Source organism: Chionomys nivalis, chromosome 19 (assembly GCF_950005125.1).
Source record: "Chionomys nivalis chromosome 19, mChiNiv1.1, whole genome shotgun sequence".
Lineage (NCBI taxonomy): Eukaryota > Metazoa > Chordata > Mammalia > Rodentia > Cricetidae > Chionomys > Chionomys nivalis.
In genome coordinates, this window is record NC_080104.1 from 59,282,267 (window position 1) to 59,300,417 (window position 18,151).

Here is an 18,151-nt window from a genome sequence, read left to right on the forward strand (position 1 = left end):
CTAGGTTCCCACCAGGGCTTCAGACCCTGAGAAATGTCTAAGAACGCTGAGGTCTCAGCCTGGTTTCTGGAAGGCTCATCTGGGTGGAGCTGACTATGTACACCTTAAATTCTACCAGATCCTTACAGGACTCAAAGGTTCCCAGCTTGTGGTGTCTTCAGGGTTTGTGGCCATTTCCTCCCAACTTGGGAGACCTTTAGGAGACCGCAGTCAAAGTGGTACATAGTTGTTATTAGCCACTAATAATGGGGGGATAAACCAGAACTATTTTCCAGGCAATTTGGCAACTTGTGCCAGAATTCTGTATAGATGTTAGCCCTAGTGGGTACTCCTAAGAAACGACCACAATTGTGCACCAAGATAAAGCTAAGATGCTCACTGACAACAGTGCAAAAAGTAAATCTAAACGGGGAACTGGGAACTGGTCAAAGCGCGGCACATGAGAGCAACTGAGGGGTGGTGTCACCATTAAAAATGACATGATGGAGGTTTTCATCACGTGGATGGACACATTCATGTATGTGGGGAAGTGACAAGGCTAAAAAGGCGGTACTGCCTCCATGCACAGGCTTATGCATGGGAGAAGGTGCCAAGTGCAGTCCTGAGGACAGCACAGGGCACGGTTTTTAATGCAGTGGCTCTGAACAAAGGCTTTGCATCCCATGTTGAGCTCTGGAATCAAATTCCAGCCCTGCTACTTATTAGCTGGCCAACAGAGCTAAAAGACCCTGCCCCTTCCCTACAAAACAAGATCAACCATTCTGCCCCGGGCAGGTCAAGGATTTAGTGCGGCAGATGTTTCATAACACAGCTAAGCATTGTTAGCAGCATCTTAAACTGCACCAGGCATGATCCTCCTACACAGAAGCAGATGAACGACGCTGTGAGGGCCCTGAGAACCTGCTCCCTGCGCTCCCTGCACACCTGGAGCCTTTTGTGTGTGTCGCGGGGAGGCCTGCTGGTTTGCCCCAGGAGCGCTATGGTAAAGCCCCCCACCCCTCTGCAGTTAAAGGTGCCTTGACTCCCATCAAACTCTGCCAGCTGGATCCGATCAGATAATCCCCCAAGGCAAGGCAGGGCCAGAGCCAACGGGGGAAGAGGGAACAGGAGGGTGTTGTCTGGGGCAGACTCACCAAGGCAGGGTAGGAGGGGTAGCCTCGGCACTTGGCCCACACCAGCTCCAGGGGCTCCAGGTCTCCGCGGTCTTCAAAGGGCATCAGGAGGCTTCTGCCTGGGGGTGGGGGAGGGGAGGAGACAGAGCCCAAAGGGGACTTGGCATGGTGCCCCAAAGCCTGCCTGTGGCTTCCGTCTAAGCGGGGCAGCCCAGGATCAAGTCAGCAACGCCCCTCCACCCTTCCTTTTCCTTGCCCTTTCCTCAGGAGTTCTTAGATTGGGTCAGGTGTCAAACTAACCCTCTAACTGGCCAAAAAGTAAATATTTCATCCTGTTAGGAGCCATGTGGTCTCTGCGGCTGCAGCAGGGAAATAAAGTCTAAACAATGAGTATGCCTACTCACCAATAAAACTAGTGTTTCTGACACAGACATTTGAATTTCATAGTCTTCATAACTGAAGATGTAAGCGTTCTTAGCTCACAACCCACATAAAAGCAGGTGACTACAGTTTACCAACCTCTGAACCTGAATTCTGGAACGGCTTCCTTCATTAAATATCAGGGCTTCATCTCCAGGGTGTCTTAGGGAGAAGGGCCATACCCCAGCCTGAGCAGCAGTGCTGCCTGCACCCAGGGTAAAAGTGCAGAGAACAACATCCTAGCAGAGCCATTTGCTAAGTATTTTCCTGACCAGGACACAGTGGGCCATCCAAGCACCTGGCTGCACCACAAACCAGCAAAGCCAAGCAGTTTGGCAGGTCTTTGGTGACCCTAGGTGTGCAGCCTCACCAATGCTCTGAGCACCACAGAAGCCTCTTTCTTGCCCCACACCTACAAACTGTGAACGGGGAGGTGAGCGCTCATCCAGCTAAGGAAAAAGGCTCGAATCTGAGAGAGATGTATAATTCTTTTTTTTTTGGGACAGGGTTTCTCTGTAGCTTTGGAGCCTGTCCTGGAGCTAGCTCTTGAAGACCAGGCTAGCATCGAATTCACAGAGATCTGCCTGCCTCTGCCTCCCGAGTGCTGGGATTAAAGGTGTGCACCACCACCACCTGGCTGAGATGTGTAATTCTTAACTAACAAGAAAGGTGCTGTTTCAACGCCAGTGAGTGCAGAATGTCAGCCATGAACGGATAAACCTACCACCGAAGAGGCTACGGAGAAGCCAGCGTAGCCACGCACTGGTGAGGCCACAGAGCAGGTCAGCCCTTTTGGAACGCACTTCCCCGCAGTGTCCCAGGAGCTTTAAAATAAATGTGCTCCAGTAACTTCCTCTTTGGCAACTTATAAGAAAAGTAATGAAAGGATTCTGGTCCAAAATGTGCATTCATTGCCTTGTGTGTGCTGGAAGCCGGAGCTAGCCAACACCCACCAGAACACACATCAGTCACGAAGCCCCGGTTGTTAGGAAGATGGTCCCAGTATCATAACGGCAAAGAAAGCTCATGAGCCAACAAGAAAAAGTATCCGAGCAAAACCTGGTGCATACAGAAGTGTGTGTATCAGATCTGCACTTGTTAAAGTATGCCGAAAAGAAACGGAAGCAACACAGAAATGGAGACAGCTATGTTCAGATGGTGAAGCTATGGAGTGCAATTCTTTTTAAATAACCTTTGGCACTGATTTTAGTACGGGGGTTTAAAAAGTAAAGGGAAAATGTCACCACCAGAAGCACAAAGTGTGTCAGATCCACTTCCTGGCTTCGAGCTTAGATGTACATTCGTCTGGACGGGAGACCTGTCGTCTGAGTGCAGACAGTCACGAAGTAATGGAACTCAAAGGCATGCATCCATCAACACACACTGGGAAAGGGGATGACATTAAGGCAGAAGGAAGCGGCTGGACCAGGGAAAGAGTCCTGTGCTTTATAGGGAACTTCAAAGACATGGCATCCACAGTGCATGTGACAGACAGCCTAGTTAAGAAGTATTCTGCTCTGGACCTGCTCCATCTGGGAACCACCCCAGCCTCACCCTTGCCCCTTGCCTTGTCCTCATTTCGTGAAGCTAAACAGGAATGACCTACAGAGCTAGAGGGGTCTGAGTGACACGTTATCACTGATGGCCCTAGAGAGCACAGCCAGGCAACACCAACCGAAACTATGAACACACCCTCCTTCAACCTGACAGCTCAAGAATGAAATGACCTCCGCACACAGGCTGCTCAGTGCAGCCCTGATGACGAAGACACGTTAAATGTCTGTCGTGGGAGAGCTACAGAGAAGAAATGAAGACTTCTCCCATACAGTGTGCCACCGGCAAGCTGGGAGAAAGCAAAGGATTCCTAGCGTACACCATGAACACGAAAGAAGGAATGAATGCTGGGCCCTCACACTTCTTTCCAACACACACAGGTTCCAGCTTGGATATACAGTAGGGAGCTCTGGAAAAACAACACAAAACATTGCAGCTGATGCTCCAGAGAGGAATGCGGGCATTCATTAAGCGCCCACTGGACTTCTGTTACCATGGGCATGCATGAAACTGTGCTCTCTAGTTTGTTTTTGTTTTGAGTTTTGTTTGTTTGTTTGGTCAACTTAGACACACGCTGGGGTCATCTGGGAAGAGGGACTCTTGGCTGAGAAAGGCTTCTATCACACTGGCCTGTGGGCAGGTCTGTGGGACATTTTCTTGACTAATGATTGATACGGCAGGGCGCAGCCCACTGTAAAGGATGCCACCCTGGGCATAGGGCCTTGGACTGTGTGAGAAGCGGGCTAACAAACCCCACACACAAGGCTCCTCTGCTTCGGCTCTGGCTGACCTCCCTTCGTGATGGACTACGAGCGGTGAGGAGAAGAGAACCTTACCCTCAAGCTGCTTGTGGTCATGATCATTATCACAGCGATATAAACTCAAAATACAACACAGCTGAAGAGTTTTAAAAGAAATGTTAGTGACAGGGAGCGAGGCCACCTCTCTAGCCAGTGTCTGTCTGGGGCCTGCAGACTGACGGCCAGGTCATGCGCCCCCGAAGTGCAGCGAGGCCACCTCTCTAGCCAGTGTCTGTCTGGGGCCTGCAGACTGATGGCCAGGTCGTGAGCCCCTGAAGTGCAGCAGTTCAGACAGCTTGCTCCTCAGAACGTTTCCCCAGCTCAGACTCAATGGTCTCCTCACCTGAGCCACTGTGGTCCGAGCCTCCGTTCACACCGTCCAGGAAGGGCACTCGGGACAGGGCTGGCTTCCCACGGCTGCGTTTGGGAGGTGTCAGGCCACTGCGTACAGAGAAGAGAGTTGAAGTGAGCAGTTTTAACTGGAACAAAGCTTCTCCTGCTTTTCCACCTCTGACACAAGGGAAAGACAGCGTCTCCATTCCTTCCTGGAAGTTTCTACCAGAAACCAGTCCACCCTTGTGGAGGGACAGCACAGTTCATTCAGAGGGAAGGTCACAGTGCTGGGCATGGCGGCCGGTGCACACCTTTAATCCCACAGGCAGAAGCAGGCAGATCTCTGTGAATTCCAGGCCAGTCTGGTCTACACCATGAGAGCCTGTCTCATCAAACGGCAGGAAGGTCACCACCCAGTCTCACCTCAGCCTCTCACTTGTTTGACTCTGCACTCTTGGGGCTGGAGAGATGGTTCAGTGACTGTTCCTCCAGAGGACCTGGGTTCAATTCCCAGCACCCATATGGCAGCTCACAACCAACTGTAGCTCCAGCTTCAGTGAACCCGACACGCATCATCATAAAACACCCATGCACATAAAATTAATATATGTGTATATGTATGTGTGTGTGTGTGTGTATATATATATATATATATATAAAACCTGCACTCTAGGCTCCACATGTTTCATCTTGACAAACCAATTTATTTTATTTTTGAGGTCCTCTTTTCCAAATGTTCTATAACAGGCATGTCTTCTTTCCAGAATTAGCAAAGACATTTTTAAATTGGGAAAAACAAAAAACACCACTTCTCACTTCCAAATGGTTTATGTGTGAAGTTTTCCTTGGGTAGGATTTTTTTTTTTAATTTGATTTTTACCAACTAAAAAGGAGAGCAGTTTCTTTCTTTACAGAAGGCTACTGCAGAGAGACGAAGTCTGGTGGGTGAGATGGGTTAGTGGGTAAAGGCTCTTGCTGCCGAGCCTGAGTGTGATCCCCGAGACCCACACGGAGCTGTCCTCTGACCTCCATAAACATGGTGGCACACATAAACACACATGCACGCAAAACGTAACAGGATACTTCTTAAAAGGAAGTTAAATGCTGGGCATGGAGGCGCAAGCCTTTAATCCTAGGCCTCAGGAGGCAGAGACAGGCAGAGCTCTGTGAGTCTGAGGCCAGGCTGGTCTATAGAGTGAGTTCTAAGACAGCCAGAGAGATATACAGTGAGACTTTGGCAAAAAAAAAAAAAAAAAAAAAAAAAAAAAAAAAAAGATGGGGGGAGGGAGGAAGGAAAGATAAACTATACATATATTGGACAAGAAAAGAAGTACTAACCATGGCCACCAGGGCACTGGCATTTTGGACCCCCCCACCCCCCCCCGTGCAGTTTTAATGCACAGTCTAGAGCTGAGAGCTTCTGGGCAAGGATCACGCGGCTGAGAACCTTAAAAACATTATGGCTGCCGAGTCTGGTGGCACATTTTTTTTTTTTTTTTTTTTTCGAGACAGGGTTTCTCTGTGGCTTTGGAGTGTGGCACATATTTTTAATCCCAGTACTAGGGAGGCAGAGGCAGATGAGTTGAGGCTAGACCGTCTACAGAGTGGTTTCAAACCAGATTAGCTATACAGTAAGTCTCTGTCTCAAAAATAAATAAAAAATATTGCTGATACATAATTTTCTGACCAGAAAAAAATGGTTAGAGAGTCAATTTTTTACAAAAAAGCCAAAATATTTAGAAAACCCTGGATGGGATAAAACGCAGCAAGGAGTGGGAATGGCTACAGTGCGGTACTCGATTTCACTGCGTCAGAACCGAGTTTATGCTAAGAAAATTCAGCTTAACCAAAACCATGACTCCCATTCCTTCAGTGAACCAAGTTGGCACCTGTTTGGGAAACAATGCCAGGAATCCCCAGTTCATACGGAGGATTCCGTGCACTCACCCATAAACCTGTCCGTGCACTCGATACTGAAGTGTAGTGGAGATGCTACTGATTTCACTAGAGGTCTCTAAGCTTACACCCTGACCTGGACAGGGCACACAAGGAGCAAGCAGGGCAAGGCAGCTGAGAAGACAGGTAAAGGCTACCTCGTCTCATCCCCTCTGCGACCCTGGCCACCCAGCGGTGCTGTGGAGAAGCCACGAGTTCACACACTGCACTCTGGGGATGGTTTTATGTTTTCAGACCACTACTGTTCTACACAGTGCCAGAACGGACAGGAAAGGCTTGGAAACTAGCCTGCAGAACAACTCTGTGTGTTCTGATGAGGCAGATGGACGCTGCATATAGAGTGGAATTTCCATCTATCTACCTCCTCTACAAGAGAAACTGCGGGACCTGGCGTGTACTTTAACAGTGACAACTCACACCACAGGTGTTGGAGGGACGACCCACAAAGGAGGGTGCAGCTGGGCGTGGTGTGGCGTGAGTGTCACCCTTGCGCTCGGGAGGTAGAGTTAGGGGGACCAGCAGTCTAAGGACCAGCCTCAGTCACAGTTCCCTGTCTGCAGTACATGAGACTGTCACGGAGTGCAACAATGAAAAAGAAGACCGTTTGAAAAGGCTGTGCACAGAACAAATGGGCAAAAGAGGCTGGGTATGGGCTAGACAGCAGCGCACGCCTTTAATCCCAGCTTTCAGGAGGCAGAGGCAGGAGGATCTCCATGAGCCTGAGGCCAGCCTGGAGTAGAGCAGAACAGCCAGTGCTAAAGTGAGACCCTGTCTCAAACAACAACAAAAAAGATAGTATGGCTTCCGTACAAAAGAAAAATACTTCCTTTATATTCTTCCTAGCGTACTGGAGAAGAAGGGGGGCTGGGATAGGGAGAACACTGCAGTCAGAACCCTTGAATCCCCAATTTTACTTTATCTTTCCTAAAATTTGTGTGTGTGTGTGTAGGTCAGAGGGCAACCTGGGGGGGTGGGGCTGGCTCTCTATCTCTACTGTGGTGTTCCTGGGGACTGAACCACATCATCAGGCTTGGCAACAGTGCCTTCACCTGTAAGGTCCCAATCCCTGTTTAAGCAGATTGAAAGAGGAAATACTGCAGTTGGGGACATGGCTCAGTAGTTAAGAGCACTGACTGCTCTTCCAGGGGATCGGGGTTCAATTCCCAGCACCCACGTGGCAGCTCACAACTGTCTGTAACTCAGCTCCAGGGAAATCAACACAGTCACAGACACACATGCTGACAAAACACACCAACGCACACCTGAACCAGCAGGCTATCCTGGTCTGCTCCTTATGGCTCACAGCTGGGAAGCGTGCCCTTTTTTTGTTTGTTTTTTTGGTTTTTTCGAGACAGGGTTTCTCTGTGGTTTTGGAGCCTGTCCTGGAACTAGCTCTTGTAGACCAAGCTGGTCTCGAACTCACAGAGATCCGCCTGCCTCTGCCTCCCGAGTGCTGGGAGGAAGCGTGCCCTTTGTAAGGTCAAACAGTGCCCTTTCCACCTTAGCCAAGGGCCGTAAGGGGACTGCTGGGTGACCTCACTCCTACCACCTCCAGTAAACTCAACTTCCAGGCACCTGCATACTTGCTCAGCTTAGGAGTTTTGCTTTTGTTTTTTAAGCAGAGCCATGCTATATAGCCTGGGCTGGTCTTGAGCTCATGGTTCTTTTGTCTCAGCTGCCTAAGTGTTGGTTTTACAGGTATGGGTCGCAAAGCTTGGCTTAAGCACCTATCTTTGAAGGAAGCCCGTGAGCAAGCAAGAAGCATTTCCTACCATTTTGAAATCTGTCTTCTTTAGTGCTGGTAAACTGTCTACTACCATCTACTCTGTGTCTTTGGAGGCTTCAACACAAAAGCAGCAAGCATAGGCAATTCTGGTTTCATGGGGAGGAAAAGCCCAGGGCCAGTGTGTAATTGGAGGCCCTCACAGCTCCAGCTGGAGGCTCAGCAGGCAAGCAAGCGTCAAGGGCACACACGCCAGCAAAGGCTGCTTTGGAAGCCTTCAGATACAGATCAGCCTTTCGGTGGATTCTTTCAGCAGCCACCACTCCCTGTGGCACCAGGGTCCTCTCATCCAAGCACCCCTCTCTACCCCGAGTTTGAAGAGCAGAAAACAGGGCAATGAGCTCAGTAAACTCCTAGACTGGGGAGAAATGAAAGCTATGGTCTCAGAAATCCTCCCTTCAGGTTAAAACAAACAAAACAAACAAACAAAAAACCTTTAGAAGCCCATCCCTTCTCAGCAGTGACAGGTAACCTGGAGTCTTTGAAAAGAGGGCCTTTTAAAGTCTCATACTTGCTCACCCCTTCAATCTCTCTGAAGAGGCCACTGCTGTGGGCACTGGGTGTAGCTGACAAATGCCTGTAAGCCCAGCACCTGGGAAGCGGGGGAACAAGGGTAGAGAGCTGGAAGCTAGCTTGAGCTACTTAGATTGATCCTATTTCAAAAAACCAAGGGCTAACTCCAGACATATTGGTAATATACACCTGCCATCTCAGCACCTGGGAGACGGAGGCAACAAAACCGCTGTGAATTCCAGTCCAGCCTGGGCCACACAGCAAGATCCTATTATCAAGAGACAAAACAAAACCAAAAAAGGCTCGGGCTGTGACTTGGTAGAGTACTTGCCTGGCACATGTGAGGCCCATGGCTCAATCCTCAGGGCCACAGAACAGAAGTCAAAACAATCCAGAGACTAACCCTATGAAACTCTAAGTGGCTTGCTTAGTCAAAACCACGTCTGCAACTAGCTAGGCTATCCACGTGTGTGCGCACCCGGGCGTGTGTCTCTCAGATGGTCACTTCCCTGGGCAAAAGGAGGCTGAGCCCCACAAACTCAGCAACATTTGAAGGCCGACCCCTTCCCTCAGGGCTCCCAGTTACAGACCAGAGACTGAGGAAACGGTAGTGAGAAGAAAGTCCAAACTGTTCCCGAATGCAGAAGGAAGGAAAAAGGTGGTCTCGAGGCTGCCCGAGCTTGGTGGATAAATATCCTTACCTGCCAGCTTCAAATGCCAGTCCTCCACTGAGACCCAAACTACATTCCGAGTCAGACCCGCTTTCAGTGTGCTTTCCGAAGCCGTTAGTCACACCTGCCAAGGACACATAGCGTGAGCCTGAGTGTAGAACCTCCCTTCCCTGACACACGCCTCAGAGGACTGGAGTGGGTAAGAGGCTGCTCCTCCCCTGTAAGGACAGCATCTTAGGTGGTCGTGAGCAGACTGTATTACCTGAGCAGCACACACCCGACTACCGAGGAAAAACGTAGGACTTCTCCACCCAGGCAGGCTCACAAGTCCCTGGCCTGCTCTAACTTCGAACCTGGATTACCAGTGAGTTCCTCTGCTGATACACATCACGAGCCCGCCCCATTCCAGCTGGCGGCAGCAGCCTCCTTCTTTGGGGATGATGCAGAAGCTGAGGTAGGATAAGGGCTCGGTATCATCTGCACCCAGAGATAGCTCACAGAGCTAGGGAGCATTGCAAAGGGCAGACTTTAAGAGCTACAGCAGCTCAGATCATTGCAGAATGGAGCATCAGAACCTTGGCTCCAGGCTGAGTTTGGCCCCTGCCTTCTGTGAAACAGAGGAAGCTGTTTGGTCTGAATCCTTTTGCAGCAAGACACCTCAGGTAGAGGGGGCTGCTTCATTGTGCTAGGGTCACCTTACCACAGAAGGCTTCCTTTTTTTGAATCTATTGAATTCTAATTCCAGAGTCCTCCAACTCTGACCACTGAACAAAGACTGAAGGAGGATCGGGCCCCTGATTTGAGAGCTGCGACAGAAGCCATGGCTAGAAAATTGTAAGGCCAGCCAGACCCATTGAGAGCAGGTGCCTGAGCCTAACTGGCCCTTCCTCCAATATGATGACCTCGATGTGAGTCCCAGAAGCCCACTGTGCCCTGCCTGCTTTCTGAGCTCCAACTACAGTTGTTTACAGAAATGTTCCTGAGCGCCTACATGTGAGGGCAAGGGAAGGAACGCTGCTGCAGTGCCCCAAGCACGAGAGCTGCAGGCGGACGGGCCTGGCGACCCCACTAGCAAAGGCCTTCATTTTTAGTGCAGTGTTCTCCATGCTGCTTGGCTGAGACAGAGCTGAAAAGATGACAGTAACTGCTACCGTGGGCTGCTATTTGCTGTGCTCATAATCTGCCCCAACCTCAGCACCGCAGGGTAGGAATCAGTAAGACGCAAACAGGCTCAGAGAGGGCACACAGCCAATACGAAGTCAGGATCTGAACTTCAAGCTCTTGCTCTCTATCCTAAATGTCTAGCCTACTACAGAGAAGCACAGGCAACAGGACGGACCTTCAGGAGGAGTCTTCTCAACTCCAGGTCAAGTTTCCTGAATGGCTCTGGCAGCATCACCCAACCCCATACTTTGGGCTCTGTGGTTTTTTAGCAACTCCGGGGACCTCTCTACTTTCTCCTGGACTGGAACTTTCGTGGAGCCAGAACTGGTACCTTCTCCCCACCAGGGACCAGCGCACAGGACTCCAGTGACCTCCTCTCCCACCCACCTCACTGCTGCAGCTGGCTCCTGTGCTGCTCTGTGGACATGCAACTGCATTCCCACCTCCAAGACATTTGCTCATCTGTCCTTCCTAGAATATTCTTCCCCTAGATGCCAGCAGCTCAGACCTTCAGCCCCTTCAAACCTTTACTCAAATGTCCCCTTCCCTGACTGCTGTGTCTCATTCCACCGGCGCCCTCTCTCCCTCTTCTCTAATGGTCTGACGTGTGGTTTTTTAATTGTCCCCACAGTTTCTAATACAAGACCCTCATTTGCCTTTCGTCTATTTCTTCTCTAAGAGAGATGTTCGTGTTCTGTTCACTAATTTTCCTCCAGGGCCTAAGGCAGTGTCTGATAAAAATATCAAGGGCAAACTGAAGTGAAGGCAGGAACCATTTTACCACATAAAACCTTACATCCCCCTCGAGGCCAGTGATAGCCCGGCATACAAGCTGGCCCTCTGAGAACAACTGCTCTAAGCCTGTTTTCTCACAGAGGCCACCAGAGATGACTGTCGGGGGAAGGTGGCCCGTGGCAAGGCAAGCGGGTAAACAGATGGGAAACAGCCAAAGTCACAGGCAGGATCACCTGTCTCTTCCTCTTGCTGAGGGGACCTCTCCCCGTCACTGTCACTACAGCTCCTGCTCCTTGGCCTCTTCCTGGAACAGTGTTCATCTTCCGTGCTGGCTGGAGAAGCTGGAGAGCCCACTGCACCATGGTCCTCGCCATTCTCCAGAGTCCCGTCTGGACTCCTCTGCAGCTTAACCCCATTCTTGGCCTTCTTGAAGAGGACTGATGTACGGCGGCCCACCCCACTGAGAGGGGTACCAGGAGGGCTGTCAGGGTTTATGAGAGACAGTCTGTCAATGCCATTGTCACTGAGCAAGCACTGCAAGGGCTCGCTCCCCAGCTGCAGAGCTGATTTCTCCAAGAGCTCATCGTCTTCCACCTTCCGGGACTTTAGGGACCGGCTTGAAGGCTTGCTGTCACTGATGGGTTTCAGGGTGGGGGGGTCTGGGGGGGACTCCTGCTCAGACAAGGACGGCGCGGGCCCAGTAGGCTCCAGGGTTGGTGGGGCAGGTATTTTGGAATCATCTGTTGAGAAAAAGAGAACCTGCTTGAACATTCTAGCAACGGTCTGCTCTCACCAGCCAGATAACGACTCTGATGGGCAAGAAAGTCTGAGAGAGCCACCTGTTTGGGCAGTAATCCGGTGAGGTTTCAACTGGACAGACTGGAGGACATCAGAGCTTTCTCACCCGTCCTCGGCTTTGTTTGTGGGCACACACAACAGACAGAAAAGGTGTTTGCAGATTTAGGGAACTCAGACCAAGCGCATTAAGTCAGAGCTTCCCAGATCAGTCTGCTCCACTTAGAACTTTACTCCCAAGCCTTAGCTCAGACCCTCCCCTGTGGACCTCTGTAACTTTACCCTGAAACCCTCTGAGTGATGCTGGGGCCACTGGCCATTGTGCACATGTCAAGGAGAGGAACTCTGATGACGTGCTGACTGCCACATGAACATTACAAACAGTCACAATGGTCACCTTATGTGGATTCTCAATCATGTACCTGACCTACACTAAAATGGACCCCATTCCTTCAGTGGGAGCCTTACCAAATAGAGGTAACTCCCTTGTTTAGGCCATGTGAGTGGCAGGCCTCCCCAAACCTCGGGCTCAGGGAAAGGGCAGGTACCAGTGAAATAATTCTGTCCTCACCAAAGGGAAGGCATGGGAAGCAGCTCAGCTCATAAACAGCTTCTGGGGTTTTTTAGAATCAGGTCCTCAATTCACTGAGGTAGGGGATGGTTTAAAAAGCTTACACGTGACTCTAATAAGAACGTTGATTGCAAATATCCCTTTACACTCGAGAAAGCCACCTGCTTAAATCAATTAGGCCTTTTATAGTCTGACACCTCTGTCTGGGATGGCCTACAGCCTTGGCCAGCTGAGATTAAAACCAAGAGTCAAGCCAGGTAGTGGTGGTGCACGCCTTTAATTCCAGCACGTGGGAGGCAGAGGCAGGTGGATCTCTGTGAATTTAAGGACAGTCTGGTCTACAGAGCAAATTCCAGGACAGCCTGGACTTCAGAGAAAACCTGTCTCAAAATACAAAGCAAAACAAAAAACCAAAAAGCCCAACCAAGCAATATCCCAAGAGTTCAGAAGAAGAGTCTTCACATCCCTTCCCCTCTCACATCCCAGGCTTCTCAGAGCTTCTCCAGAGTGGCAGAGTAAGCTGTTTAGCTGTACCATACAGTACCACTATATCAGGGGCTAAACTGCCTGATACCTACCTAGTACGTAGCTACTGGGCTCCGGCACCCTAATCTCTACAGCCCGCCCACAGCCCTGCACCTAACCGTTCCAGAACCTCTAGGTCCCCTGTGAACCCAGACCAATACAAGAGCATACATCTACTCTGACAAATAAATTTTATTCTCTACTGATTGCTAAATATTTGTTAATAGCATCCCAAATGAGATATGAAGGGAGACCCCCTCCAAGGGCTTTGTTTACCTTCAGGGTCAGACCAGACCTATACTCAGGGGAGGATACTCTCAAGAAATGCTAGCCTCTTACTCCTGACTACCCTACCCACTCGGCACCCTGCCTGTCTGTGACCCTCTCTCACCTCTGTCTCCATCATCTTCTGGCTCCGCTTGCAACGCCTGCTCCAAAACAGCTGCATGCCCCCGAGGTCCTGCTGGCAGCTCCCCACTGGACACGGCCTTGTTCAGTGACAGCAGCTGTGGGGGCGCCGGCTGTGCTAGCTTCTGCCGAAGAGCAGTGATCTCCCTGCGTAACATGCGGACACGACGGGTGCGGGCCCCGCTCGACCGCATCGCGCTCACCAGATCCAGTTTCTCTAGCAGTTCCTTCAGCTGCACCTCTGGGGACAGATGGGCCCGGTTCTCTGGGACGAGGATGTTGTCCACTGCCAGAGAAAAGGAAGGACAGAAGAGGCTGAATGACGAGCCCAGCACTGAGAAAGAGAAATCTTCTGGATGCAAAGTAAGGCCCTGGAATGCCCAGGCCAGTGCCTCCCAGCAGCGTCAGTGGGCCTTGGCCCCACAACACTACTGCCTAGAAATGGTGGATGGGAATGTGGGGAACAGCTCTAGGGAGCATTCAGTCACAGCGATGGCCATAGAGCAGGCATGCAGTGGTCTAGCAATCCCTAGCCAGAGATTTTCAGCAAGCAGAGACAGGTAGTGTGGCACTCACAGGCATTCTACTTTCTGGTCCTCCCAGCCCATGCTCCAGAGCTACACTTAGGGGTCCAGAGGTCCAAGTAGACAGCTCTGCCTTTTCTACCACTCAACAGGCACTCAGCGCACCAACTAAGCCTCAGAGTTATTTGAGCCGCACACCCATCTGCTCCCAACCACAGCTTTGCACCTCCAAGGCCCACCCAATCCTGGGCTCTCTGGGCCCTGTCCATGTGCTGCTCGTTCATCCTGGTCCTTCTCCTCCCTACCCACCCAAGCTTCTCACCATCCTCCCAGGAGAATCGGTAAAAGTCTTCCAATTTGGGTGACTCGGGCAAGTGGGTGCCCCTCTCGGGATCATAGCCGATGTTCTCTGCCTGCCGACGAGCGTGCCGCAGGATGGCCCCTCCCAGGTCCCGCAGGCGAACAGCTGCTCGGTGGAAAATTGTGTCTTTAGCGTTATACTTCATGCAGTTGGTAACTATAAGGTTAAAGTCCTCCTCAAACTCCTCCAAGGTGTGGTACAGGTGAGATTCCAGCTTCCGCCTCATAGTAGAAAAATCCATTGGCTTGGATATGAATTCCAGGTAATCTGGAACCTAAACATATAAAACCTGTACAATTACAACAACTATTTATGAGCCACGCAGGCGCACCCTTCACTGCTACTCTGACCTCCCAACTCTCAGCTGTGGCCATGTCAGGCTCACTAAGAGCCTCAGGGCATGGTCCACCCAAACAATGGGCAAGTCTATTAGCCTGCCAAGACACCACCCACCCTCACTTCTGGATGCCCTGTGGTTCAACCCCTTCCTTCCTTGGCCTACTCAGAGCTTATTTCCAGAGCAGACTTGCTGCTCGGAGGGACGACTTGCCTCATCCAGGCTGACAGGTTCAGCAAAGATGTGTGCTGGGTCCTTCTCCTGCAGCAGGTCCAGAGTTGTCCTCAGCAGGACTGTGAACGGCATCAGCTCCAGCTCCATGGCAGCCTGCTGCACCCTGACCTGTGATGAAAACAGGAGTAACCAGAATGCTCAGAGACTCACTGGGTCTTCAGCCTGATTGTCATTAATCACCTGCCACAGACCTTCACAAGGTATGAAGTTGCCCGCCCCACCCCAAGAGTAAGGACACCAAGAGGGCTAGATGACTTGAATGTCTCCCAAAAGTTCACGCGTCGGAATCTTAACTCCCAGTTGTGAGGGTGGAGAGGTGCTGGCATCCTGTGGGCTTCACCGTTAGGATGGGTTAGGGGTCCTGGAGCAGGCTGTCACAGGAGCCACCGCGGTGGAGACAAACTCTCCACTCGTGCATCCACAAGACGAGCTGTGGCATGGAGCCTTCTCACCAGTCTGTCACCATGCCCATACTTCCCAGCCTGCAGAGTTGGGAGCCTAACCAACTCTCCTTTGCAAATGACCCAGTCTGTGATAATCTATGATAGCAGCAGAGAATAGATGAGAACAAACAGCTACTTTATAAATGTTTTCTGTATATCAAGAACCAAACCAAAACATACAGAAGTAGTAACAATTATTGATTATAGTAATTAATAATCCATGTAAGGTCCCAAGTAATGGCCTAAGTATTTTTAAAAGATTTACTGTTGGGGACTATTACTTTAAGGTGTGTTACTTGTATTTATGTTGCATTTGTTTAACTCTGTGAAGCTGTGTGACTGTGCCTGTGTAAAACACCTGATGGTCTAATAAAGAGATGAACGGCCAATAGAAAGGCAGGAGCAAGGATAGGCAGGGCTAGCGGGCAGAGAGGATAAAAAAGAGAAAAGAGGAAGAGTCAGAGAAGGAGAGGAGGATGTCAGGGGCCACCCATCTGGCCACGGAGTAAGAATGAGAATAAGATATAAAGAAGTAAAAAAGATTTAAAAAAGCCGGGCGGTGGTGGCGCACGCCTTTAATCCCAGCACTCGGGAGGCAGAGGCAGGCGGATCTCTGTGAGTTCAAGGCCAGCCTGGTCTACAAAGGGAGTTCCAGGACAGGCTCCAAAACCACAGAGAAACCCTGTCTCGAAAAACCAAAACCAAAAACAAAACAAAACAAAAAAGATTTAAAAAGTCCAGAGGGAAAAGGTAGATGGGTTAATATAGGTTAAGAAAAGCTGGGAAGAAACAAGATAAGCTAAGGCGTGCATCCAAAACTAAGAATAAGCCTCCATGTGTGATTTGTCTGGGAGCTGGGTGGCAGTTCCCCCAAATGTCAAAAGAGTAAAATAGACAACAATTTACTTAACTTTTAGTTATGTGTATACGTTAGTGGGGTGGCCAGTCTAAACCTTTATGTAACACTGAGTGTGCCAGGTAGGTAGAGATAGACACTTCCACTTCTCAAAGAAGGGGAGACAGAGAGACCAGGTAACTGGTTCCAGGTCACACAGCTAATGGGATAAGTTAGCATGAAGCTCCAGTCAGCATCCACAGAGTGCTCCAGACCATAACGCCACTCTGCTCTTCTTCCTGTATTATCTCAATTAATGACATAATAACTGAAGCAGAAATTAATACCCCACTTTATAAATATGGTACATAAAGTTTAGCGACATGATTGAGTTGCCATGGGTTAGCTGGTTGGAAAATAACTGAGAAAGCATTTGAGCCTGGGCCTTAGTTCAAGCACACGGATGAAACTAAATGTGAGCACACGAGACTCTCACGAGCACTGAGCACTCTCGCTGAGAACATCTGTGTGGGCCCAGGGTGACCAGGGAGTCCAGGCTCATCACTCAAGCAGCACCTGCAGTGGTACGCTGGACAATGTTATTTTACACGTGTGCCTCTTGTCCACATCAACATCGACCTGCCTCCCTACCTAGAGCCGGGACCTCTCCCCCCTCCTCTCATTTGCCTGAACAATCTAAGCTACAGGACCTAGCCTGGATATAAATTATAGTTTGACCTGTGGAGATCTCAAGAGACGCCCACGGCCACTCATGCAAAGCACAGTGAGAGCTGCCCAGGACGCAGAGTGGACCTCAAGCTGTGGACCTAGGAAAGAAGGACTTGCGCTTAAACTGAACGAAAGGAGGAGGGCAGCTTGAACCCAGGCCTTGAAGGCAGGTGGGTAACAGCCACAATTCTTGGACTAGGGAAGTCTGGACTTGTCATCCATTCAATTAATAGTATTTGCTCTGTGCCATGTGTGGAGTGCTCCAGCAGGGCAGAGAATCGGTACGACCACTAATGATAGCAGCAGCTACCACCTTGCCAGCTCATGTGCCAGGCACTAGTCTCAACTTTTACATACATGAATTCATCTCTTTATGATGTCAGCTCTGCCATTATCACCATGCTAAAGACGAGGAGACGGAGGTATCCAGAGATTAGGCAGTTTAATGCCACAGGAATAGAAAGCAGCAGAGCCGGGCCTTAGACACGGTCTGGCTACACATCTCACGCTCTATGCACTATACCACCAACCTTATCACTCCCCGTGGGCAGGGACTTTTAGGACGTTCTTGAACTGAGTCTAGTCATTTTAAGTAACTCCAAATCCATAAATACTTCAGGCCCAGGAGAACCTCAGGCTAGAGGCTGTCATCTTGCAATGTCATGCAATGGCTCCAGCTTTTCAAAATGTTCAGGTCAATCTCCCTCCAAAAACCCCAAAAACAGGGATTCCAGTCATGGCCTCAGACAGGAGGGACTAGGTAAGCTTAGGCTCCAGGCCAAACGAGTTGAACCACAAAACAGAAGCCACCAGAAGCACTCCACCCAAAACCAAGGGGGCCGACCACAGAGCCCACAGAGCTCTCAGTACTGAGGGAAAAAGAACGCTGGCACCAGAGGTGCCACAGAGAAGAGAGGGACCTAGAGAGCCTGGCCGGGCGCCTGCTCACCTGCTCCCTCTTGAGTTTCTCCCTTTTGCGGATGAGCTCGATGAGCAGCCGCGCCCGCTCCAGGTCGTGCCGGAGTTTCTGCCAGTACTTCAGCTCCTCCTTCACCGCGCTTGTCTTCTCGTCCTGCTCCCGCTGAGCAAGGCAACAACAAGCGACTGTGGTCTCCTTCCTCCCACAGCCCCCGCTTCCCCCACCCCAACACCACCCGGGACCTTTCCTCCAAGCTTCCTGACACCAAGATGATTCTTTTTCTACTAAAGTAAAGCTGAAGCTTATTAAAAAGGTCTTTTTTTTTAAAAAGATTTATTTATTTATTGTACACTGGTGTATATATTCTGTGTGAGGGTGCCAATTCCCCAGAACTAAAATTACAGACAGGTGTGAACTGTCATGTGGGTG

General features: G+C 50.3%; 1 protein-coding gene across 3 annotated transcripts in view; it reads right to left on the reverse strand.

Moving 5' to 3' along the window:
* The window catches only part of Brpf3 (bromodomain and PHD finger containing 3), a 34,160-nt gene that overhangs the window by 5,463 nt on the left and 10,546 nt on the right, over nucleotides 1–18,151 (reverse strand). For 2 of the 3 annotated variants that reach the window (XM_057794823.1, XM_057794824.1), the window contains exons 4-11: nucleotides 17,753–17,884; nucleotides 14,776–14,904; nucleotides 14,187–14,499; nucleotides 13,324–13,626; nucleotides 11,275–11,781; nucleotides 9,173–9,266; nucleotides 4,230–4,327; nucleotides 1,134–1,231 (exon numbers count right to left, since the gene is read on the reverse strand). In XM_057794823.1, coding sequence (XP_057650806.1) covers nucleotides 1,134–1,231; nucleotides 4,230–4,327; nucleotides 9,173–9,266; nucleotides 11,275–11,781; nucleotides 13,324–13,626; nucleotides 14,187–14,499; nucleotides 14,776–14,904; nucleotides 17,753–17,884 — 1,674 coding nt within the window. The remainder of the gene's footprint in view (nucleotides 1–1,133; nucleotides 1,232–4,229; nucleotides 4,328–9,172; nucleotides 9,267–11,274; nucleotides 11,782–13,323; nucleotides 13,627–14,186; nucleotides 14,500–14,775; nucleotides 14,905–17,752; nucleotides 17,885–18,151) is intronic. The other variant, XM_057794825.1, reaches the window with a different exon arrangement.